The sequence below is a fragment of the Amblyomma maculatum genome, chromosome 3 (assembly GCF_055883805.1).
Source record: "Amblyomma maculatum isolate TAMU_Amacu chromosome 3, ASM5588380v1, whole genome shotgun sequence".
NCBI classification, from domain to species: Eukaryota; Metazoa; Arthropoda; class Arachnida; order Ixodida; family Ixodidae; genus Amblyomma; species Amblyomma maculatum.
In genome coordinates, this window is record NC_139346.1 from 114,730,376 (window position 1) to 114,756,545 (window position 26,170).

The window sequence follows — 26,170 nt, forward strand, 5'->3', positions numbered from 1 at the left end:
TATTTCATTAGGTTTATTTGAATGTGGGGTGTGAAATTCCTGCACGAGGTCATGCGACTGACATAATCCAGTCGACTGCAATAATGACAGAGAACCACGAACATCCAGTTTTCGAATTAAATTATAATCAGCACGATTTGTACTGAGCTTCCAGTGGCTGGAATCTCATTTTGTCGCATTTTTCATTCCAGATAGTACCTTCCATAGTGCCGGCTACTCTCGGCAACAAGCACTTTGTTTAATTATGTTTACACAAACTACATCTGCATGTTTCTACACACAATTTCAGCTAGAAGCTCTCTTGACATCTGCGAATCTGATGCATATTTACAAATGGAGGCACAGGACTATGCAAGGATGATTTGCACGAAGCGCAAAAAATGTACCATATTGTTTGGTTTGGGGTAAACCATCGATACCACATGCGCTCGTAGCTTTTTGCTTCCATCGAAAAGCGGCCGGGATTGGATCCTGCATTCTTGGACACTGCAGTAGAGCTCCCTAACCAGTGCGCTGCTATGGCAGGGTGGACAGTATTGTATACACATTACAGGACATCACAGAAATGGTTGTGACACACTGCACCCTTCACTTTTATTTTGTATCTATGCTCGCATTTCCTACTCCGGAAGTAGCTATGCCTGTAGATGGCACAAAACTCAAATAGCACAAGTTTTGCAGGGTGCTTGTGTTCCATTACTACAACAAAATTGGCTTTCCAAGGGAACCTCAAAGGTGCAGCAGTAAACAATGTCACTACAAGGCATAACGAGAAAACAACTCTTTATTTATCATCCAACTTTCTTAAATAACTGCACAATCTGAAAGCAGGCTCCACAGTGACGGCAGCACATTTTGCAAAACAAAATCCACATAGGCCAACAGTTTGATTAGACAGGGGAAGGAGGACAGCTTGGGAGAGGGAGAAAGAAAAGAAAGAGGACGAGAAGGAGTTTGTGCTGGACACTCGCGCACACACACACATGTACACATGCAAAAACTATGTACAGGCAACAACGTGACTGATCCCACATAACTTCCCTGGAAGAAAAAGCAAACACCTGCCGTCTCCACTCGAGAAACTGTGGCATTAAAAACTGCAACTGGCGTGTGCTAAAGCAGCAGACACTACAACGCTAACTGGTCGTCGATCGGTGCGTCCCTAGCCTCGGATGGCTTGATTCCCGCGGTAATAGTATTTACATTGGAAAACAAAAAAAAAGTATGCATAACAGGGGCTGAGAGACTGAAGAGCCCGCCGCCTCCGCTGCGGCAGTCAAGGGAAATTGTGCTCCCATCAAAAATGCTAACAGAAAACGAGGAAAGAAAGGAGCTGTGGCCACCCGTACCTGCTGCAAAACTTGCTCAATATGATAAAGCAGGTTCACAACGGAGGAAACATGAAAGAAAGACCCAACCGCAGAGGAAGCTATGAGGAGCACAAGTGAGCATTTTCCCCATGAAAGAAAAACCGGAAGGGGTGGAGAGGGTGACAAAGGCAGGTGGGAGTGTGCTGCACAGCCCTCTATTTTTTTTTTAACCCTTGTAGGCCGTACAGAAAGGCCCGCCAGAAAATTGACGTCCCACCGAAAGCCCGACGACGACTGTCATGGACGCAATGTCACAGCCAAGAATTCCCCAGCAGCGGGGGTAGCAGAAGTCTGGGCTCGGTGACTGGCATGGGACACTGGGACTGCTGGCTCTGCTGATTCGACAGAAAGAACGGCCGGCTGCCATATAATGACGGCCTAGAACGGAGGGCGGAGGTCCCCCACTGCCTGGCTTTTGATATCCTGGATGTCCTTTGCGAAGTGTAATTGGAACCCATCCGATGGGAAGAGCAGGGCCCGTGAAGTTCATCATGCTGCCTGCTTGGAAAAGGTGGTTTGCCCAGATGCCCGCAATCAGACCGGCTCCTACGAACACCAACGGCCTGGCGGCGTCCACGGCACGGGTTCAGAACTGCAGGTGGTTGTTCCATGGGGTAAGGCCTGCAGTCGTGGCCGCAGCTGCTGACTCGGCAATGCACAGTGTGGTTCGGTCGGGATGTGGTTTCGAAATGCAGCGGTACTGGCGGCTGTGACGCTGTGTCAAATGATCGATGATGCTTAATGATAGAGTAGGCAGGCTGAAGCTGCAGCAGGGGTGACAGTGAGACCACATTGAACGCCTCGTGAAGTTTCATGTCTGGTAGTATGTGGCCAGCATAGTGGTGGCACATCGAATGGCTGGATCGGCCACCACATGTCAGTCGAAATGGTGGTGGTGACGACAGCGACGAGTGAGCAGTTGCCCTCCACGGTCCACGAGGGGTCCCCCGGAAGCGGCGGCGCTGCTGGCAGGCGGAGGAGGCCGCATCCGAAGGGGCCCGGATGGAGTGCGGTCAGAGGGGATGTTCGAGCCACCGGGCCACACCCCGGTTGACCAGCTCACGATTGATGAACACGCTGGAGACCCCCTGTACCCGGTAGAGGTGCACGAGAGGAATCCCGTTGTCGGCATAGCCCACTATCAGCGCCTGCAGTATTTGGCCCTGGGCCAGGTCCTCAAATGTGGCACAAGCTTCGGCTGACCACACGCTGTCATCTGCAGTACACAGAATAAGGAAAGGGGGAGAGGGGTAGGAGATAAGACAATTTGCATGATAGCTGGCACAAAGAACACCACTCTCGCCTGTCTAGCCACATAAAATACTTAGTGGGTTTTGTTGTCGGGGTTCTCCCCACGGCGGACAGCAGAGGTTTTGCTGTCCAGCTCTTAGGCTTCAAGTTTGCTACACTCAGGGACGACTTTCTGAAACTGAAGTGGCTCTTCATACAGTTTCAGACACTGCAGCGTGTCACTAGCCTTTTAGTTTTATTTCTGGGCAGCATCACAGCGCTCTAAGATCTGCTCATATTTCTCTCTCTTGCATCCACGTGCTCCCTCCGCTCTTCAGGTACATACAGTTCAGCGGAACTGTAGTGGTTTGAAGGTACTTGGCTGCACGTGTTACAGTCCTTGAGGTGAAGCATCCTAAAAGTGCAACGAGGCCGTTTCTAACGACACACCACTGCCACTGCACCGCACTGCGGAAAGGGCAGCGTTGGAAATTGCAATACTAGAGTGATTCTTCGAGGCTCATGAGAGTGTGTGCAAAACAAAGCAGTTAACGAAGCTTTTATCACAAATGCGCAAAAAACAACTTTCAAGGCACTCGTCAAATAGAATTGCTGTCATGCAAACTGCTTTTGGCCGTGGTTTTTCAGCGCCTTTCAATTATCCAATCTTTTGATAATTCTAAAACTTTTTTTTAATATTTCTGTTTCAAGCTGAAGTGATAACAATGGCACCGGTACGGTTACTCATTTTCACTTGATGCGCAATCAAATCTAGGGAATTAGTTCACAACTTAAAGGACAATTTGCAAAAGTATAAGGTTTCAAATAGATACCGCAGCACAAATAAGTGCCAGTTTTGAATTAAATTTGTCGAAATGTGCAAAATATCAGGAATCCAAAAATGATGTGTTGTCTTAAGAACGGAAAGCAACAGAAATGGTTACAGAAATAATGCACATATGACATGCTGTGTAGCATCTCCATTGCTTCGAAAAAAAAAAAAAAAGGGCCGCCCCAATTTGTCAATTTGTGGATGCCTTACAGAGGTGCTCTACGCACTGCATTTTTCCAAGTAAGGCTTCCAGGCCTGTTTCACAACCCTTCAGTGAGACCTCTGTGAAGTGCCGGTAATGGCCTCACCTTCGGCTGGCTGAACATTGGCGAGGTAGCACTCTGAAGCCTGGAAGGGCAGCATCATGAAGTCACTCCTGCGAGAGAAGGGAAGAAGAGACCACACTTTGCACAGCTGCACACAGTGCAAACACGTGATCGCGATGCGTAAAATGGCAGTACGGTGCAACGTCAGCAAGACAAACTGGTGCCAGAGAACGTGCAAAACTATGAAATGCAAACAACGGTAGCAGATGATTGTATACTCCCGTTCCCACTGGCTTCACTTCTCTTTTCTGCTGTGCACACTCATGACCGGAATTCTGACACTGAACATCTGCAGTTTGTACTGCTGTGGCTGCATAAACATACAACAATGCAATGTAACAGTACTGCATTGTTTCTCTAGGGTTCAGAAAAATACAAATTGCTGGTCTTTAAAAAAAAAAAAACGAATGCCAAGATTTGAAGTTGTGATATATCACCATCTGCAGCGAGCAAGCTTTTTTTAACGAGATGAAAACAGTAAAATGGTGACCCTCTCATTGGTGCCTAGGCACAATAAATAGCTGCATGCATCATGTAAAGAAAGTAAAATTGACGACATGGTGGGTTGATAATCAAATTCCGGGATGATATTATGAGAAAAACTCCCTAACTGGAGTTCACTTTGCACAGGCTCGCTCAGTATGATAGGGAATGATCACTTTGAATAAAAACAAACTTATTCGTTATGTTATGCTCACCATGAGTCACAGTGAGCTGCGGCCATGCAGCCATTATTTCCCTCAGCCGTAACCACATCTACATCAATGAGCTCCCCGTGCTTCTGCATGCCAATCTTGGTTCGTTTCGATAACACCCAACCACACGAAATTCATATCACTAAGGTGATACTTGTAAACAGTGCTAGTTCAACCTGTGTTGCAGAAACCTTTGAAATGACACTGATCCTCCAAGAAGCCAATAAAAACTTTTTGCACAGTAAAAACTTTTTGCACTGTAACAACAATGAAGGGATGCTGCTATGTTTTCTTTACTGGCACAGTTCCTGAAACCAATGCAGTTAACCTGCTTGACAAAAAATGTATGAGCGACGAGACTATGAAGCAAGCGGCAAGCAGGCCCAACAAGCCTTTCGCTCTGCTTTAGGTTAAAGAAGCAGTGCTTGTGACTGAGCTATCCAAACGGAGCTAGCCTGGATCCCGGCCGCCGGCAATTAGAAAATTCCACTCAAATTGTGTTATTTGTAAAAATAGTAAGCTGTGAGGTACAAAATAGAAAAAAAAGTTTTTTTTTTTTGACAACCATTAACCAATACCGAGTAGCACGTAGAAGCTGGTTGGTTTGTTGTTTTGTAGGGTTTAGAGTGCCACAGTGCCTAAGGCTATGGAGAAGCCGTAGTGGAGGGCTCCTGAATAATTTCGATCGCCTTGGGTTCTTTAGCGTGCACTGACATCACACAGCACACAAAGGTCACTCCGTATCGCCTCCATTAAAACACAGCCGGCGGTGGTCGGTATCGAAACTGGGCACTCGGACACAGTAGCAAGCTTTGATGCGGACCGGCTACATTTTTGATGCCGAAGTGATAACTGCTACAAAAAGGCATATATCTTCCCACAGCTGCTTCAATGCTGCCAATGTCCGGTGCGGTTCACCTGGCTTTTGTTAATACCACTACTGAAGCTGCCGTCTTATATAGACCATATCTTTATTTTCTTGTGACAGAGTTTACAGTGCAGCCGCAACGAGTGCTACATCTAATACAGCATTGACCAGTTCCCAAGCATTGCCCGTTCCAGCCTGAACATAAAGTGGGCCAGGAAAAGCACTGAGAGAGAAGTGAATTTCATAGTCCAGTGTGGCATGATGTGTTGTGACTTGCACTCTCCAGGACGGCACCATTGCGGAAAGCTTGGCATTTGCGCAGGCACTCTTTATGCCGACTCGCATATATGTCGATCAGCACAGTCCGATAATGTGGCTTTTTTGTGTTTTCTACCGCAAATGCAAGGCACACCAAGCCACGAAGTACTCAGACGCTGTAGCGCGGCGGCCGAAGTTAGCTGCTGTCCGTGGGAGGAATCTTGCAGAGAAAGAATCTTTGAGGTCTCCTCACTAAAGATGAAGTTGTCATTTACTCGATGACAACCACATGCTCAGCTCGGCTTGACAGCAAGCAACGGAGCCGTTAGCTCCCAATGTGTACACAAACTTGCCATGATTCCTTTCCATTACCACATAAAGGCCACAGATAGAGCGAGGGCAACCTAATGAACAAACAAACACAGTCAAACAAAGACAGCAAGCAAGCCCCCAATGGTCGCAAGTGCTTTTGAGCGTTGTGGTAGGGCCGGAAGCTGGCTATCATAGGACTCCAGGATGACAAAAGCTCACCTGATCTGTCGCAGCAGTGACGTGGACAGGGTCATGTAGCCGCCATAGTCGAGGAATTTGATGTCGCACTCCTCGTTCTCGTCCGACGGAGCCACCACAAGGGCACGGAACCAGCCGCCACACACTTGGGCCGCACAGATTATGCCCGCTGTACAACAACCCAGAGAGCACATTGTGAGAACAAACAGGGATATACGTACCTGAAGTGTAAGTGACTTCAAAGCCGCTGGGACTGCAAAATTATCTGAGTTAACTAAGCACAGCAAATAGGGGGGGGGGGGGGGGGGGGGGGACTTCTTTAATAGAAGATCTTCCAGGCTACTGGATGTTGCGTAAAAATCCACCAACTCTTTGCCCTTAGTGTGAAACGGAAAAAACAAACAAACAAAAACAAGACAAAAAATAACTGGACTGCCATGGATCAAAACAGACTGTTTGCAAAACGGCGCAAGTCAGCTTTCCTGCACAGCAAAAAACCCCTTTAACATGACGATATTTTTTTGCAATGGCAGCGTGGGGAGAGTGAATGATGTGGCTTGGAAAGCAGCGTTGGGTAGAGAATTGCACGGCATCACATCGCAATAGACAGCCTCAAAGCAAGTTTTGGTCACCATGGTAAAAGGGGTTTTCGCTGAGCAGAGATTACTTCCGGAGTTTTGCATAGGGTCCCTACGACAGCAGATTCCAAATATAACAAATGATTACTTATACTGAACAGTCATAATGTCCCCTTGAAAATCCCATGCAAAAATAGTCCTCTTGTTCGTGTTTACCAAACTGCCATTGATTGCAACCTTCAATACACCTAACAGCACTGCACCCCTGCAAATGGCGTTTCAGTTAATGACGCTCTTGTGATGAGTTTTTGTGTGTGGAGACACTTCGGCTGAGCGTCCTTCCGCACCGGCCTGCAACTAAGGCGACTGTCCCACCTTCCGGGTCTAACCCCCGGAGAGCGGGATAGTCACTCTGTTGGACAAATAAAAGTTCTTTCTCTCTCTCTATCTCTTGGGCACCTCCCAACTGTGCTACATGATAAACTATGCTTCAAGGTGAATGTGGGCACCAGAGGGTTGCCTTCTGTCCCTCGTGCTCATTGCCCACGAGACTTTCATGCGGAATAGGCAGCTTTCAGTGCATGGTGAAGACAACTTTCCGTGGCTATGCACACAAGGCTAAGCAAAAAGGGGAAGGAGAAGCGGACATGCCATGCAAGGGGCTCTTCTTTGTTTGGGGCAGGGGTGTGGAGAAGTGAGGGGGGAATTGCAGAGAGACTGTGTGGGGTCGCTGAAGCTGACATAGGTCACTCCCTACTTCCCCACTTAGCTTCCACAGCAGCGCCACAGAACATAAGCAGCATGTATGCTGCAGCACTTTGCTTCTGTATTTTGAAAATGAACAGTCTTAATCGTGTTTTTTTTTTTGTGCGGATTTCAAATTTGTAACTATTTTTCCGATATGTCAGTTCTCACATTTCCACTCCTTTGTATATAGAAACAAAGGAGTGGAGGAAAACCACTAATCAGAAAACTATTATCAACTATTATGGGAACTACATTTTTGATTAAGGCGATATTAGTCATTTTACAACATTTTCAAGTTCAATGTAGGAAGAAGTTATTTGCGAGCCATTTAAAGTAGCATGCACAAAAAAATTATCAAGAACAAAATGAGAAATATATTCCCAACATAGTAGTTTAATTACCTTGGAGCATGTTACAATGAGAACTATTCCTTTATCTGCTGTAGCTGTAAAGGTATCCCCCTTGCAATCTAGCAAACCATAAAAAATTTGTGTTTTGAGAAAAGCAGGAAAAATAAACTGAGATGGCATTTATTCGGCTCATTTGCACCTTATAAAGTGCAATTAATGATGCAGGGAGTGAATAAGTTAGTACTAGGTATGTAGGAGGTAGATTGTAGATTTTCTAAATGTCACTTCCAAAAAGCTGCCTTTTTTTTTTTAACGACTTTGGGCCCCTTAAGAACCCTGGTCCCCCCTCACTTCAGTGCAAGCACAAAAAGCGGGCGTTAAAACATCTTAACAATGCGTTGTGGAGATTGAACAAATTATCTCTGCAGCGGCCAGGAGTGAAGTCGCACCTTCAACTGGATGAGGCAGGGGCGGAGTGTCGAGGCCCTGGCCATAGCAGGCCAGCATGAACTGGTCTAGCCGTGCCAGTGATGGATATGTGGGGTGTGTTGGCTGCTGGAGGAAGAAGTGGCCCGCTGTCACCAGGCTCGTCAGCACCACATCACATGTGACGCCATCTGGCAGACGGAGCTGGGTTGGAAAGAAAAGGTGACTCAAAATCAGCCAAGAAGCCATGAGGGGGCGCTGTAACGAGGCAAGTCAGTGGCACTAAACTAATTTCCCCACTTTACGAGGTGCAAGCTGCACGATGTCTCACAAACGTATAAATATGGTAAAAGTTCCCTCGCTGTGGCTCTAGAAATCGCATAACTCTCGAGACGTCCAGGCCACTTCAACATTTGTATAAATGATGCCTCAAAAAGGCCACGCATGTGGTTTGTACCTGCAATGTCTATTCAACTTGAAATGTACGTGTTTAAGGAATTTAATGTCCCCAATGCAACTCTGGCTACGAGTGACACCGTACGGGAGTGCTAAAAAATTTCGGCCACCTGAGGTTTTTTAATGCGCACTTACACTGCACAGTATGTGGCCGCTCTCCTTTCTGCTTCCATCAAAAAACGGCTGCTGCAGCCCAGATTCAATCCCACATTGAGCCACTGTGGTAGTGGGGCAGTTTTCAATACAAGATTTTCATTAGAGGTGAAGAGTGTGTCTCGTATAATGAGGCAGCTAAGTGACAAAGAAAAGTCTAAAAAGCTGAACAATTCTTGAACTTTTTTTTTGTCACAACTGACCATGTCAAAATACTGTGGTCACGTGACTATAACAAGTTTTCATAGATCACCAGTTTCAGAATAGATCTCATGTTATAATCAGAGCCAAGGGACGACATAGTTCAATATTTTTTTCCCTCTGTGATAAAGGGTTGTAAGCTTAATTATTAAGCCTTTGAAGTGGATCTGCCTTAGGGGTACTGTGGCCGAATTCCATCTCGCGGGGTTTTCGTTGTACACGTATTGTGCTGAGCGTGTTTGAAATTTCGCACCCCTTTTGAAGAGTTGCACTTAATGGGGGATGCTGCCATCTACTAGAACGTACGAGAGGTATGAAAACTGTCCACGCTGCAATCTTGCGGAGGAATAGAAAACTCATTGTGATCACCGTGTTGTGCACTATTTGCGGAGACTTGCCCTCGCGGTTTTTTCTCCACAAAATCGAGCGGAAACATGAAAGCTGTTGCCTATATTTATTGGGACTCCATCGGAGGCTTGCGAAGACAGATTTTTGTTTTTGTTGGTACTTTCTAAGCTTATCGGCACTCACGCGTTGTCACTGCTCTCCCGTTTCGTGATGCCATGACGAACACAAACACTGTCCCCATATATATTTTGCCTATTTATCCAGAGTGATAATCTTGTTTGTTTAAAATCATCAATGAAAAAATTTGACACTGGGGGCTATGTTTTCTTTTTTTTAAATGTTTCGACATTCAAAGGGCTGAAAGAAACCAGAATTTCGACAGCCGTTAGACTTCAAGCTGCACAGGTAAAGAAAGAAGGGTGGATATGATTGTCAAAAGAAGGCAGAATAGTCCACTGAGAAAAAGAGAGGGCAGTGATGAAATCCGAGTGGAGATAGAAACAGGGCTGAATGGGCTGAAGACTAGGCCAGCATGAAAACAACAGCACGATCACGGTGGCTGCCGCTGCTGCTCCCAATGTCACGCACATTTCAAAAGTGTTGCTGCTCGTGTAATATGGACACGTCCATCGCTTCTGTACTTTTACGTGCTCTCCATTTTCCCATATCCCTGGGCTGTAGCTGTCTTGAACAGACTTACATTGGTGGGGTCTCAAATCCTATCCCTGCGCTTTACTTGTGCCTGTGTTATCTGTTAGTACCGTGCACACCTGCACAGAACACCTAGGAGGCCTGTTATAGCACAGGATAATAATATGAAGAATGGTTTGTTTGATAGTCTGGTAGCGTTTGCAATGTGTATATATAGCACACAGGTCCCCCATTGTCTGTCTGCCAGTACTTAAAGCGATTAGGACAAAAGGGGTACCGCTGTTGTAGAAATGGTTAACCAATTTGGCGGCACGAGTTCTACCCAATGCATCCCAATAGAGAGTCAGCCTGGAATGACAACTTGGCAGGCATATTAAGTGGTTTGGATTGGTTTTATGACGATTGGTTTGGTTTGTGGAGTTTAACGTCCCAAAGCGACTCAGGCTATGAGAGACGCAGTAGTGGAGGACTCCGGAAATTTCGACCACCTGGGGTTCTTTAATGTGCACTGACATGGTTTTATGATGATGTCATCATGAAGTCATTTGATTTACAACTACAGTGTGACCGAACGAATGCCAACAGTATTAAAGGCTTTCGCCTTAAACCCTGCGTGCGCGACGCTTGAGAAGTGGGCCAGCGACCTCGGACGGTTGCAAAGGAGCCGAACACTGCTGTTGTTGCTGCGACAGTAGGAAGAAGGAAAAGAAAATGCCTGGGCCTGCTACTGGCTCTGTAGCTGAGCCACCTCCAAAGTCAAACCAAGCATATTAAGTGTGCACATGCCATTGAAACAAACCATTAACAACAACAAAAACAACAACAGCAAACACTGCAGGCATAAAGCACCTGTGGTGACCCGCCACACACTTTCGCACCAAGGGACAAGATGTCTGTTAAAGGAAGGTCGTAAAAACTGTGTCGGAACGAGTGTTTGCCCTCCAAACGCACAGCAATCGGGAGGGGCATACCTGGAGAGTCTCTGGTAACGTGATGGTTCCTGGGTAGTGCATAGGCTCGGCGTTCACCTGGGCCAATGTCAGATTGGGGAATGCGTGCAGCGGGAACTTTTTCCTTATCAGCTCCAGCGCTGTCCGGATCTCCTCCGTTGTTCCTACACGGCCAACAAAGGCACAGGAGTTGCTCAATCACTGCACAGCCATACAAAAACCTGGGCTGCGTGTCCAACAACCAGCCACCTAGCAAGAAGGTGTGTTTCAAATAAAGAAAAATGTGCTTGCTTTTTTAGAAATCATGGCCCCCTGCACAAAGTGCAGCCATGGCATTGATACCAGCTTTCACATGCAAGTCTCCGCGAGATTATGAGGGGTACCATACCATGAAAGAAGCAGTTTCATATTTCATGCGCCAATACTGAAACATTCCAATCAGCGGCCTAAACAATGAAGACTTGACACTGCTGTGCAACAGAAATGGCAATGTAAACAGCTATACACTGAATGAACCAAAAAGTTTGCTGTTCAACCAGCAACCTGTGACGAAATAAACAAAGCAACGCAATGGTTCTTCTTGACTTGTGGTAGGCTGGGTCAGAATACCTATGATCATCAGTCACACTCCATGTAAACAAGGCTGAAAATTTCGTGTTAACAAGTGCACATCGTTGCAAATGGTCCACAACACTGTTGACCTATCAGCAACAGTGACCTCACAAGATACAATTCTCTACACGTTACAGAGAGAGATACGGAATGCTCTGTCAGAATGATGATGCTATGGAAACAAATTTCGCTGGCTACAGTTCACAATAAAAGGCAATATGGAAACCTTGAATACTATAAAATAGCTCTGCAGCTAAAACCAACAGAGAACTACAATCCCAGCCGAATAGTTCAAACAGAAGCAAGCAGGGGCCAGGGAAGCGTCGCTACGGTGAAGGGTTAACGGCAGTGAAAAACATTCATGCAAGAAGCTGGCTAAAAAAACAACTTTAGTGCCAGTTTCAGAGGCAAAGGCATTTTAGTTGCCATGAGCAAGTATAATCCAAAGCAGCCAGCACAGCAATACCAGATATGCCCTCCTTATGATAAGAGTTCACAAGGACACACAAAGGTGGAAATCTGGGCTAGTTGATACATAGTAAAAAAGGATAAAGGGAAAGACGTACACCAAGACGACTGGGCCGTTGTCGTCGTGTACGTTTTCCTCTCATTTTTGTCCTTTTTGACTGTTCTCTTTACTACGGACGCATGCCACGAATCAAGAAAGGCATTTTTCTTCTGCGGCCTTCTCAAAGTGTGCTTCTTCAAGTGCAGAGGCAGAGGAAGACTTAATATAACTTTTACCGCCGACATTGCGAGGGTGTACTGCGTAACAAGTAGGTGGCTCGCAGCAGCAGGCAGGAGTGTGCAAGGACAATTCACGCACGAAAGCAGGACCGGTGACTACGCCCACGCACCTTCGATGGAGCAAATCTTGAGCTTGGAGGTGAACGGGTGCTGGTGGACGTATATGCGTGTGTTGGAGCGAGACTTGATGGCCGTGACATTGCGGCCCCCCTGGCCAATAAAGCGTCCGCACAGCTCGCGCGGCAGCTCGAACTCGTACGTGCGCGGCAGCTCCTCCTCGGGAGAAAGGTTCCCCGCACCGCCGGCTGCCTCGCTGCCGCCATGGATATCACTGCCACCCTTGCCACTGTCGCTTGAGCCCTGAACCCCGAAGAGAGCAAGATTCCAGCTCAAAGGAAGTTCTGGGCATGTCAGGTACTTAAGATGGTATGTGGAAAAAGAAACTGCAAATGTGAGGGCCCTCGGAACCCTGGTGACTTTCCTCTCACCCGCCGCGGCCCAGACAGTATGCTTTCTTTTTTTAAAGTACACAGTCACATAACATGCTTAGAAACGAATATGGGAATAACAGTTTATCAATACGGACCAACTCAGAAAAATAAAAAACTAGCACATTTAAAAAAACAATGCAGCAAATGTTTCATCCAAGCAACATCAACGCTGCAATACTTTTTCTTGGCTACACACTACGAAGAAATTAATGCAAGACACACAAACACACAACAAAGCACTTCCAACTTCCGTAAAAGGAACAAACAAGCAGATGCCTCCAAGGCATCTAAAGTACCCCAAAGGGAGGCTAATGCCAACTATTATTTACCATCAAAACCTTTTGCACAGGCTAAACTTTTCCTACATGCAAAAAAATCTGGAGCTGATACGGCATTGACCTTGTTGCTGAAAATTGCTTCAATAGTTATTTATGCATGGGCAGCAGAGTAATATGGCTCAATGTAATTTCCAGGAAAATGCATTTCCAAGAAAGCTCTCCCCATTCATCCATGCTGCATTAAGAAGGCTTTCCAGGAAAAAGAGAACGGGATGAAAATTTTCTGTATATATATTTAAAAAAAAAAAAAAAGGACTGAACTCCAACTCTAACAATAGAACCTTGCCGGTATTTGCCTTCAGATGCCAAATCTGTTCTCACCCTACAGTCATCCACCCCTGGCATTAGCAAGAGTAATGACTCCACAGTAATTCCATCAGAAATTCAAACTCTCTACATACAGCCAACAAATACCATCCACGTAAGAGACGATGTACATGCTAGTCAAACAGATCCCCAGAGTAATTGTCAAGGGAGTTCCTCAATAAGCAAAAGCAAATACATCTTATTTATGCCTCTTCATTAACCGGCGATAACCAAATAGTAACAACCCAACAGTCAATTATAAACTCAAACTCCACACATACAGCCATAACATCCATGCAACAACACACATACTTGTCAAAGAGTTTCTCAGCATAACTATGATGGAAACATTTTTCAATAAGAAAGAGCAAATACACCTCATTTATGCCCCTTTGTTAACAGGTGAACCCATAAGCAAATGTTAAAAAGCTTCGAGTTAAGCCCAACTTCTCAGAAAGCTGCCTTAGAAAGGCATACCACATAGCAGCACTTGTGTATGAGAGAATGCACTGCTATCGTTGCTCACCGACTCGTGTCAAGCTGGTTTTACAGTTTTGTTAGAAATCTGTCAACACTGTAAAAGTTGAAATCAAAAGCTAGATTAAATGTAACATTTCATTCACTTTATCCTGCAGACAGGAGTACCTGCATGCTACACAGTGGCATGAAAAAGGTGACAAATGCAAAATCCCCGATTCAACCTTCACACGAAAGTCTTGCCAATTTTCTCGGAGCAGATATAGCACTTTCGTACATAGTTTGCTTCACGATGGCACCAAGATACAGAGTTACTGAAATTTTGATATTTTCCCAATCATCATCATCAGGCTGGCTATACCCACTGCAGGGCGAAGGCCTCTCCCATATTTCTCCACTTATCCCGGTGATATTTCCTATTAGGTGCAACTGCGCAACAGCCACAATGAATATTTCCCCTCCTATCAGTCATCCCATGAAGCAACATATATCATTCATAAATGATACCACGAAAAAAACTTTTAAAAAATTGTGCATGCAAATAGTCTGCCTATCATTTATTTCAATTCAAAGGCAGACTAATTGTGCAATATCTGAGCAGCTTCTGTATTTTTGGACGCCAAGACTGAAGCCAAAACAATAATGAAGAAAACGCAACGGATATGGGAAAACAATCATGCAAAGCTGTGGACTCTCATCCGAAGAGTGGAACACTGATTAACAGGCAGGTCTGTGACCACTGCAAGCAAGTGAAACGTTGAGCATGAGCAACTAACTAGAGCATCTCAGCAGTTCGTAAAAAAAGAAGAAGAAAAAAAAAAAAACACCCAACAACAACATCCAGCACTGGCAAGTTGCACTACAGGATGCCTGTGTGCAAGAGACGAAGTATAGTGTCATACCATGCTTAATTACCTCATTCTAATCCTAACTATATTTATTTAATATCAAATAGAAAACTTAGCGTCCGTTTGGCTATAGAATTATCTAATATTGTTTTGAATGGTGGTGGTGGTTTGTGGGGTTTAACGTCCCAAAGTAACTCAGGCTATGAGACACGCCGTAGTGGAGGACTCCGGAAATTTCAACCACCCGGGGTTCTTTAATGTGCACTGACATCGCACAGCACACGGGCGCCTCACTTTTCACCTCCATTGAAAAGCGGCCGCCAAGGCCGGGATTCGATCCCGCGTCCTTAGGAACAGTAGTCGAGCGCCGTAGCCACTGCGGCAACCCAACGGGTTTCAAATGAATTCCCAGCCTGATTACAAATATGATAAAGCAGCAATAAGGCACTGTCACAAGGCAGTGACGAGCTGTGAATGGAATTACTTCATCCGCTGTGACAGGGCACAAACAAATAGTTACCTTGCAATATTGTTAGTGTGAACTGGAACACCAGCCAAGTTCAAGGCAAAGGTTAATCTCAGACTTTTCCCGCAGGGTTATTTTGAAACTGCTGCCAACATTGTAACCTCATCGTAGATCACTACAATGAAGCATGTGCAAGGCTGTGTATGTTCATGATGAGGCTCAACTGTCATGTCATGTTGATCAATATATGATTATTAGGTGCATTGTATGTGGAATTCCTAAGGAGCATACGAGTACCTAAATTTAACGAAAAATCGGCCAGACCAGCTGCGTTGACCTGCCATGGTTAGATCACAGTCACTCACAATAAAGTGCAAGAGTTTGCATCGCGTTGCCTAAGCTTTGAGCATGAACTTCACCAAGAATGTATGCAAATTACTGGCAAGCAAGCCGTCTGGGTACAGTGCCCATAATGCAATTATGCAATTTTCCTTTGAATTCAAGTTAATGTGGGGGTGACAGGCATCACTATTGTGTGCAAATGCAGTTAGCTCAGGCATGACACATGGCATGTGTACAAGGGATTGTGGGGTTTAATGTCCCAAAGCAACTTGGGCTATAAGAGACACCATACTGGAGTGCGCTAGAAATTTCGACTACCTGGAGTTCTTTAACGTGCAATGACACTGAACAGCACACGGGTGCCTTGCCTTTCGGCTGAATCGAAAAGTGGCCGCCGTGGCCAGAATTCAATCCCGCGTCTTTGGGCTCAGAAGTCGAGAACCTTAACCTTTCACCACTATGGCAGGTTAGAAGGGGTTCGATGGCATGGTCATAGTGTGCCAGTGAAAAAACTAAGGGCTCTCAAAAAAAAAAAAAATGCTTTGCTATAAGAAGTTACCACTGTCATTCACTGTCAGAAGTTATCCTTAATATTGATAGCTAAATAATAAATAACTGCTTTAAAAAGCAATCATACAAATACCAATCATACAAAAAAAAAAAGCTGGCAAGGACGCAAAATGCAATGCAACCTTATATAAAAGAAAAACTTTTTTTACACTGAAGTCTATTCTGTACACTGCACTGAAATTCTTTGGGCAACCCTTTCTTTATCAGAGCTAAACAAAGCTATTCAAGACAACAGTATATCATTACAGGCGTTTCTGCAAAGGTGAAGCAATTTTTTTCTTTTTAAATGTCAGCTAGGATGCTTGTTCCGTTGTAGTTACGTCATGGACGCGTGCGCCCTAATGCAAGTAACTAGTGGGCTGAACACATCAACACACACGCAGCATGCTCAGACACCGCACTCAACATAGCTCTTGCCCTCCCCGGCTTACAGCCATAATAAAATTCCACCATCAAGATGCACAAATGAAAGGAGACTATAATGCAAGTAGGCAATCACATCTGTAAACTGCCTGTAACCCTTTCCGAGAGAGCTTTGAAAGCCAGCATTCCTCACAGCTGCACACGGAGCAGATTGCCATCAGCCCAACAATAACAGCCAACACCGCCAGCTGTTTCCAGGTGTCACCTTGCCCGCCTTGCAGGAAGCGGGGGAAAAACAAAAACAAACCACATGTTCACACTTGACAGCCGATGAGGAACCAGAGGAGAAATGCCAAAATATATGAAATGCAAGGCAGGGAAAGAAGTCTACACACTGACAACCCGAATGCATGCATGCGAATGACACGAAAGGCCACCCTTATGTGAAAACGAAGAACACCACACACGGCATGCTCACCAGGAGGACGCAACGAAACGAGGCCAGAGACGACGAAAGCAAGTCCACTACCTCACACGATTCCTCCATCTCCTTAAAGAGCATGTCCTCGATGGCCGACAGCCGGCGATCGCTCATCGCAAATCCGAGACACCGGTCCGGACAAACCACCTCCACACACCCACTACTGCCCATCGCAATTATGCTGTCCATACGTGACCAGACTCCTGTCTCACGCACACACACCTATCAAAGGAGCTAACAAACAGCCACCAGGGGAAGTGTATGACTAAACGCAATGGGCAGCCGCCACCAGCCCTGTGCGGAAGCCACCAAATGCTGCGCAGATGACAGGAGGCGGATCTACCCAGCTGCAAGCCTCCAACGTGGCAAGCTTCAGGAGGAGACCTTCTCCTTATCCCCTCTTCTGCGAGCAAAAGGCGCGAGAGAGAGAAAGAGGAAAGGAGCATTGCGAGCGAGCAGCTGTCTCCACAAAACAGCTGTTCCTGCAGCCAGCATAGGGCATACAAATGGCAGGCTGCCGCTGCTGCGTGCACCTCCAAGGGTCTCCTCTCCTCAGCCTTTCAAGAGCATTCACTGCCGTGCAAGCGCAGATGCGCGACATTTGCACAGCTGTGAAAGCGAGGAGGAGGGTGCATTTTCCTGTCAACATGGGGGTAAAAAAAAATATATATATTGCAAACTGCAGTCAACAACACAGTGTCGGTTTGGCCCCGCAACGCCAAGCATCAATTTCTGCCTACAAAGGAACAAAACGCCCTCACAATACTGCAATTTCCATTTGCCAGCCTCTCCAAAGCAAAAGCACCCGTGAGGTCCTTCATCATAAAAGCTCATCTCTCCTGACGACAAACATTTCAACACGTAAAAGCTACATCGTCAAGCGATGGAACAATATTGAATTCTGCCATTGATTTATCGACCACTCCTTTTTAAGCGCGAATAAAGCACTATTTTCTACTGCGAGCTATGCGGTTTAGGTTCTCAAAAGATGTCGAACTGTTTCAACCTTTCTGTGATGTTCAAACAAAATTGTTAAACCTTCCCGTCTCTAATAATGAAAACCTTGCAGGTCAGAATTTTTAGCCCCCATTTTCAGTTCTTATCTATTAACAGAGCTACTCCTGCACTACATATAGCCTCGAGAAACTGTGCCCCTCTTGGAACTGCTCCTAGCCAGCAGTTTTCTTTAAAAGATATGAACTGCCAAGGCTGTATACAAGGGTACTCCAGCAAACTGCTGCTAATGGATTGTCTAGTAAGCTGTAAATGTATGTATGTATGTATGTATGTATGTATGTATGTATGTATGTATGTATGTATGTATGTATGTGTGTGTGTGTGTACGTATGTATGTATGTATAACTTTATTAAGGAGCCAGCAAACGACGGGTTAAAGCGCCGTGATGCTGGCAAAGTGTCGACCCGGGTTTATGCCCTACTCTGCACTACCTCATTTGGCCCGTTTGTGGTGGGTTGTGAGGCTTGTGCTTTTCGAGCATAAAAAAAAAATCGTAAATTTGTTTTCTTCCACCGTCGAACCAGGTAACTTTTATTCACACACATCTATTTCATTCTTACCGTAAACCTTAAACAATTGCACACACTGTTTCGTAACTGTCGATGCTAATTATAGCCGCCGCAAGACGTGAGAAGGCAAAGGAACAAGTATCTAGTATTGGACAGATCAGAAAGCTAGAAATGTTTTTAGGAAAAGTTTGAGAGCAGAAATTTTCCACACGTGTGGTACTCTGCTTTGATATACAGGAAAGGAGCAGTCTCCAGCAAAGGTTCTAGAGCAGAACTTCAATGCACTTGGTGGTTACAGCTAAAAGTACTGCTGTTGATTAAGCCCGAGAAAGGGTTAAATATGCGGCGGCAGACTACCGGTATGGAAATTTTCTTGGAATATCCAAAGCTTAAAATTTCCATGCAGGAGAAAAGAGCGACAGAAAAAAACCTCGCGCACAAATTATGAGCTTCCACGACAGCAACTGAGCTTTTGTCCTCATGAAAAGCTTCAGAGATGAAAACACTACAGAAAATTGTACTTATCCAGCATTACAATCTGGTTAACAAGACCAACACTCTGTGCTCCAATCCCTACATGTCGCACATAAAACCGCATCAATTTGCTGAAAGCACACTGCAATGCTGCCTATCTGCATTCCGCTCTAAGTGTCTTTCTGAATGCGAAGAGGAAAGATCCAACAAGCCCTCCTCTTTTCATAGCCTACATTTCGAGCTGGCAATAAAATTCCTGCATATGTGCATGAGCGGCAGCTGGAAAGCGTGTTTCAACTAATGAGAACAGACATCTAATAGTATGCAGCAAGTGTGATGGCCCACATATTCATAGCCGACCGAGTTCCACAATTAAAAAAAAAGGAAAGGAAAGGACATTTGTTCTACACAAAAAAGAAAGAGGACTAGTTATTTCTGCACTGTAACACCTGTGGCAAACATCATACGCCAGGGCGACAAGTATAAAGCACACGGAACACAGCTGCTCGCATGCAAGCACTGACAGCAATGATGCACGAGCTCTCTTCTCGACCTTCGCCACTTGCACACGTTCAATAATAATAATGATAAAGGCAAAGAGAGCAATGACATTTACTCATGCAACATGCACGGCTGAGGAAGCATAATGCAGTGAAAAAGGAGACAGATTGCTTCGCAATGTAAGAATGGTGCAATCACTGTCCCTCAAACGACTCTTTTCAGCATTCACAAAGAGTGAGTAAAGTCTGTGCACTGACAGCTTACGGCTGACTGAATTAGTCTTTCACAAATTTCAAATCTCTGGATGATTGACTGGTTGGTTGGTTTACAGGGTTGAACGTTCCGAAGCGACTAAGGCTATGAGAGATGGCGGAGTGGAGGGCTCCGGTAATTTCGACCAACTGGGTTTCTTTAACATTGCACAGTACACGGGCGCCTTGCCTTTTGCCTCCACCGAAGTGTCCACCGCGGCTGGGATTTGAGTCGAGAAAAGCAATCCACGACTCACACGTGCACATAAAGCTTTACATTAATTTAATCGAAGTATGGCTCATATTCACACATGCAGCCTTTATTTACACAGCACTCTTTGCACCGGAATCTTTACAACAGAAATGAACAACATAGAATTTACAGGGAATCCTGTGACATGTTAAGCTAAACTGGATGGCCCCGCTTCATCCATCAGGAAAAGTGGCCCTGTCAAATGACTGTCTGAATAGGCCTCTGTTCAGATTTCTATTACCCTTCAGGGAACACTACAACGTCCCTATCTATGTAGAAGGCTTGCTTATTTCAATGTCTAAACCAAGTCATGGGACCTCTGAACCCAATCAGCAGCAAAACTGTTTTTTGATTAAGTAACTAATTTCCCACATCCCAAAACTTTACCTATGCGAAATTAGCAAAGAAATGCTGTGCATATAGATTAATGAAATACATATTAAATCTGGTATGAAATTAAATATAATAAAAGAAAGCAGTCATGTTCATGCACAAAAAAAAAAAAAAATAAAAATAAAAATAAAATCAAGTCAAATAGAAGATAGCTGTATCAGCAGAGCTGCACTGGCTGAAAATGCTGATAGCTATGTTTCTGTAAAACTGGTGGCGCCCTAGTTTACACCAAATGATATCAAAGGGTAACAAACAATTACTCAAATGTAACGGTCAGCAACTAACATCAAATATTTAACACATAATCCACAATGAGCCATTATACACTGTACCAACCACTGAAGATGTTCCAAAACCTGCTGCCACATCTTAAAGGGACAGAGCAGGGTTCAAAATAATGCCACGACATTGTGGTGTAAATGAAATGATTGCGCCTTATATAGTACATGTTGAGCACTACAATATCCAAGAAACGAAGATTTGGAATTTTAATTTGGCAGTGGAGATCGCATAAAACCCACTGAAGTGGCCTCTTGGGGCAAAATGCTGTCACAACAGTGTTACCCCACATGACCACATCACGGGAAAATATCACAGACCTTCTGAAATAGTGTTTTTTTATTGTTTCAGGAGTGCTCAAAATTTATATTTTGTGCTCTCTCCAGTGCGCCCTTCAATAAAAACCACACCTCTTTTCGCCTCGCTTAAGTGCTTTTTTAGAATTCGCTACTACATGGCGCTACAGTGTTTTGAATTTCGTGGATGAAGCATCAACCACAGGAGCTTTAGTGAATACGGACCACTACAGCTCTCGTCGAGGAGGCATAAGATAACACCCTTGAGTGTGGAAACTGAAATGGATCCTATTCTACAGTAATAATGTTTAATTACTGTCTGGCTTGTAAGATTTTTACCAGTTTTTGGTACATCACTTTTCTCGAAGTCTTGACGTGCTCCTGCCAGGAGGCTAATAAAAACAGGAGCACTCATGAAGAAAACAAAGCATGCATATACTGAGCCATAGCTTACAGCAGAATGTAACAGGGGCCAGGCGCCATTAATTGCTTTCCATCGTGTCCAAGAATGCATGCCGCCTTAATTGTAGTGTTAAATTTTTCGATGCATTTCTCGAAAGTGTTAAATTACTAGCTACAGCAAAGTGAAGACTGATGAAGGCCCTACATCATACTAAAAAGGGGTATATATGCCTCGCAAAACTTCAAACTACACTAATCAACATGCAAATGAAGCAGTCATGTCAATTCCTACCGTACACCAGTATATCACAGTGCACCCAATGAAAATACCTGTAAGTCACTGCAGTGTGTTGAACACCAAGAAAGTAGGCTCAAGTAACAAGCACGAAGACACCTTTTAAACTTTGTATGAGCAGGATAAACACATGCGAGACTGCATGGGTACTGACACATCCCCGAGATTAAGAACTGCATTGGCAAGCTGTGCTGCATGCCGGGGTTGACTGCAATTGCGTGTCGCACCAGCAAGTTCCTGCAGCTGCCTGCAAAACTGCTGCACAGCTGGGTCTGTATTCCGAGCTGTGTCATTCCAAAGTGTCGCTATCCTCCTGACATCGAGTCAGCTGATTCGTGGAAATACCGGAAACGGATGTCAGTTTCATTACGACGACTTCCAATTCCAGTGTTTCCACCAATGAGGTCAGGCAGATAGCGAAACTTTCCATAACGACGCAAACACGGAATACGGACCCTGCATGCAGTCTCGCTCTTCAGGGCAATGATCAATCATCCTCGCCTCAGGTTTGGGGACGCACAATACGCACCACCACAGACGCTAACGACACTGAACTAGGCCTCTCCTTTACCCCTCTTCTATGACGTAATAATGCGGCTGGCATTGAGAAGATTGGGGGCAACCACTGCGATCTTGGGAAGAGCGCAAGGCCAAAGCAAACGGGAAGGAAATCAGGCCGAGGAAGGCACGAAAAGCGAAGCACTAAGTTCATTTCTTGCATGTTTTGGTAGAATCGTCCACGGCCATAAGCCGCTCTGAAAGAAATTTTCCCTCATCAACATAGCTGGAGTGACATGACCGTTTTTCCGCCCATCGAAATGAGGTGGTAGCAGTCGGAGTTCAAACCTGAGTCGCGCGTTGGCGGTAGAACGCCACAGCACCTGAAACATCGCATCGCTGTAGAGGAGGCGATGTCCTAACTCAACAAAGGAGATTCAAAGTGAGTCCCGTCCATTGTCGCTTTAACGCTTCCACAATAAATGAAAAAAAAAAAAAAAGGCTCACCTCGCTATGTGCGTCGGAGAAGGACAGCGCCTGTGCCTGGCTCCTGTCTTCCGACACGGACTCGTCGTTCTGCAGAACGTCGGCGCGCGACGACGCGCCATCGTGCTCCGCAGACGTCGGCGCCTCCAAAGAGGCCGTTGTCATCGAAGCTGCGCTGCTCTTGACGGGCTCTTCCGCAGTCTGTTCTGCGGGCGACGTCGCAGTCGACTGCTGCTCGGCCAGCGACAGCGCAGCCACGTCCTGGGCGAGCGAAGGAGACGCAGATTCGGACCCACTCTCGCGCCGCGCTGGCGACACTGTCGAGCTGGGAGGCGACGATGACTGACCGAGCAGCGAGTCTACCGACCCGCTGGGACTAGCCCCACACACTGCGTCCCCACCAACCATGGGCGCCGGCGACGCGTCCGACGTCGCCACCGCCGGACGCCGGTCGCCGCCCGCCGCGCTCTGCTCGGGGATCTCCACGGTCAGCACTGCACACGGGGGTGAGCTTTTCTCGCGCACTGCCGTCGTCACCGGCGCTGTCGCGACGGCGATGACCACGTCGGCACTGTCCTGCTGCTGTTGCTGCTGCTGCCTCTGGCGCGCCACGGGTTGCTGCGGCGAGGCAGGACTGCACTCGGACGCCCTGGCGTTGCTGTTCACGCACGCCGCTTTGGGGGCGCCACTGCCACTTTTTGTCGTTGTCGTCGCGGGGGAACACCGAGAGCCCTTGAGCTTGACGTCACCCATCTTGCCGCCGTCCCGAAGCCGCATGTCGGGCGACTCGGCGGTCACCACCACCGCCAGCACGGGGTCGTCGCTCTTCGTCCGGTGTTCCGGCGAGCACTGCTGGTCGCTACCGAGGAGGCACGCTGTGGTTTCAGAGAGGGAGCGGCACTCAGAGTTTGCCTTTGAGCGGCGCCTCTTGAGCAGGAAGAAGGAGAGCAGAAGAGCGAGAGCCGCGGCTGCCGGAAGCGTGACAGCCGCCCTCGGCCCCAGACCGGCCATGGACTGGCCTCGCGGGCCCGCTCCAAAGGTCGCCTGCCAGTGGCCGCGGCCTGGGTTGAGGGAGCGAAGCGTCAGCCAACCCGAAGACGCATCCCGTGCAGGACACAGCGCGCAGACGCCAATATGCAAGCGAGAGACGCGACGGCGCTTTCCCGGTCAGGAAATTAGGGAAGCAATCGAACGACGGCTCCCACGAATGCACCGGTCCCCGACAGAAAAAGAACGCAGGCACAAGCGAAGCAAAGTTCCGCAGAAGGCCCGGCATGCAAAGTAGCAAGCGCATAAGTGACTGCGAACTTCGAACCAAATTGAATTTGCCGATGCACGGTACAGACGCATGGTCAATTGACAGCAGACAGACAGGAATTAACAAAACAGCTCGAAGGGTTCGCTTTTGGGCCCCACTGTATTACGAGGACGGGAGAGCAGCTCTAGACAACGGCTATGAAAGGTGGGACATCCACGAGTGTTACCGTTACACGGCTCAGAGGCGAGCCACTCTGGGCCCTTCACTTTTTGCCAAGGTTGCACATACAACACCTATGGCTGCACGCTTAAAAAAAAAATTAAAGAGCATTGCAAAATCTGCATTGGAGCTGCAAAAGCATGGATGCTGCTGTTGGTTGCTTCTGGTTGTCTAATTCACTTTTTGTTCGCCCATTTTAGTCTTGGTACTTTCAAATTGCGCGCCAATCCCTTCCTATGCCCTTTTTTCGGCTCTACTTCCGGTTGCGGGACGCCACATCCTTGTCATATCCACTACCGGCACCCCTTTCTCATTCCGCTTTCACTCCCACCTTCCTCCCTTCCCTCACGGCGCGGTTCGGGTGTTCACAGAACAAGTGTGGCAGCTACTGCGCCTTTCCTTTCCTGTGAACCAGTTATTCTAATTACCTAGTTAACTTATTGCCCTAATTACTTTTCGGACACATTACGTCACCCTCTATCGATTGATACCACTCAACCTCTACCACTTATCCATTACTCACAACTGCTGCGTACACGATTTTGCGGACACGGCCTGCGGACAGAAATCTGAACATAGCGAAGTAAAGCTTTCGCGTTAAAGTAAAATAATACCGCGGTTCAGAAGCAAGTGTGACTACTGCGCCTTTCCCTTCCTCTGAACCGATTATATGTTATACATATCTCCAAGCGACACTTGTCGTGAACATGTACAAAAATCAAAATAAGGCGCGAACAACCACTAAAAATGGGGCAGTCTTGGGAGAAAGCAACTTGTGCGGAGACGGTCTCACCAAGTCCTTCCGCGATGCAAACGGCCCGCCGGTGCTGAAAGGGCAGCACCAGAACGGGGAGAAGCGTCGGCAACCGGAACTGCGCAACGTTACGCCGGCCAGCGTGCAGCGGCTGCGCGGCGCAACCTAGCCCGCACGAAGAAGTAATCTCACCCTCCGCGGCTCGACGTAGGGATTTCGCCGCAAGACGCAATTTCCTGGCTTTCTCCCCTCTTCTCCTGCAGCTCGCCAGCAGGACAAATTCGGAGATCTCGCGGCGTCGACAACACGCTCGCTTTGATCAAGCGACCGCTTCGGTTGGGACTAGATCAACTCGCGAGGGCGCTTTAGCAGATCACTGCGTTCGCTAGCCGCGATGTAACAACTCTGCCGATCCGAACGACACGGAATCCAATAACTAGTCAAATACTTTCTCGCAATCTATCAAGGCTGCATAGGGGCGGATGTCAGAGAAGGCGAACCAGAATTTTTGTTTTACAAAAATAGGCTTTTTGAGATATCTTCATCGACGTCGCGACACCAGTGCTGGCTGACGTCAGAAAATATGAGCCATTAATTAGTATGCCTCTGATAGCTTGCTTATTCTTAACGTTCATAGTTTATTTTAGTTATAACACAAGCACACGCATACACACAACAGGAATAACCCTACAAGGGATCAACATATCGATCTAAGTAGGGTATGTTCTGCCCAAGCCCTAGGTCAGATTTTCATCAATGAAAATGCGGGATACCTATGGTCGGGAACGGAAGCAGTTAAAGGGCAACTCCGGGGGTTTTTTGACATTCGAATATTGTAGTGAAACTTTTACCACAGGTTCTTCTCTCCGTCCTGGCGCATTCTACAAAATTTGGGTGCCGTACGATAATCCGTTCAGGCGCAATACGGCTTTAAAATATGCCGTTTTCATGGCTTAAGTTGAGAGTATTTCTGCGGGCAACACTGAGTTTCTGACGTCACAAACAGTATACAGGCGTTAATGTCCACTTCCCGCGTGATTATGAAATTGTGAGGTTTATATTGAACTACTTCAGACATTTTATGCAGTGCGTCATGATTTCCATACTTTATTTTCACCATCCAACGCACGTACGAGTGTTTTTCTAATACTGAGTGTGACGTCACCGTTTCGTCAAATGTGACGTCGTTTCTGGCCGTGAAAGCAGTTTCGGTTTCGATTTGCTGTTTTTCTTTTTTAAAAATACTTCTAATTGGAATTTTGGAAAACGGTTTTTTGTGTTGGAGTCAGGACGT

The 26,170-nt window shown here is 46.4% G+C and overlaps 1 protein-coding gene across 4 annotated transcripts in view; it reads right to left on the reverse strand.

Moving 5' to 3' along the window:
• Positions 1 to 766: 766 nt before the first annotated feature.
• Positions 767 to 26,170, reverse strand: part of LOC146195754 (KH domain-containing protein akap-1-like) — an 88,231-nt gene continuing 62,827 nt past the window's right edge. For 2 of the 4 annotated variants that reach the window (XM_084597904.1, XM_084597905.1), the window contains exons 2-8: positions 22,667 to 23,706; positions 12,419 to 12,668; positions 10,971 to 11,113; positions 8,214 to 8,394; positions 6,111 to 6,258; positions 3,741 to 3,808; positions 767 to 2,586 (exon numbers count right to left, since the gene is read on the reverse strand). In XM_084597904.1, coding sequence (XP_084454030.1) covers positions 2,384 to 2,586; positions 3,741 to 3,808; positions 6,111 to 6,258; positions 8,214 to 8,394; positions 10,971 to 11,113; positions 12,419 to 12,668; positions 22,667 to 23,656 — 1,983 coding nt within the window. In that variant the 5' untranslated portion in view covers positions 23,657 to 23,706 and the 3' untranslated portion in view covers positions 767 to 2,383. Of the gene's footprint in view, positions 2,587 to 3,740; positions 3,809 to 6,110; positions 6,259 to 8,213; positions 8,395 to 10,970; positions 11,114 to 12,418; positions 12,669 to 22,666; positions 23,707 to 24,915; positions 25,044 to 26,170 lie in introns of those variants that run through there. The other 2 variants (XM_084597907.1, XM_084597906.1) reach the window with 2 other exon arrangements.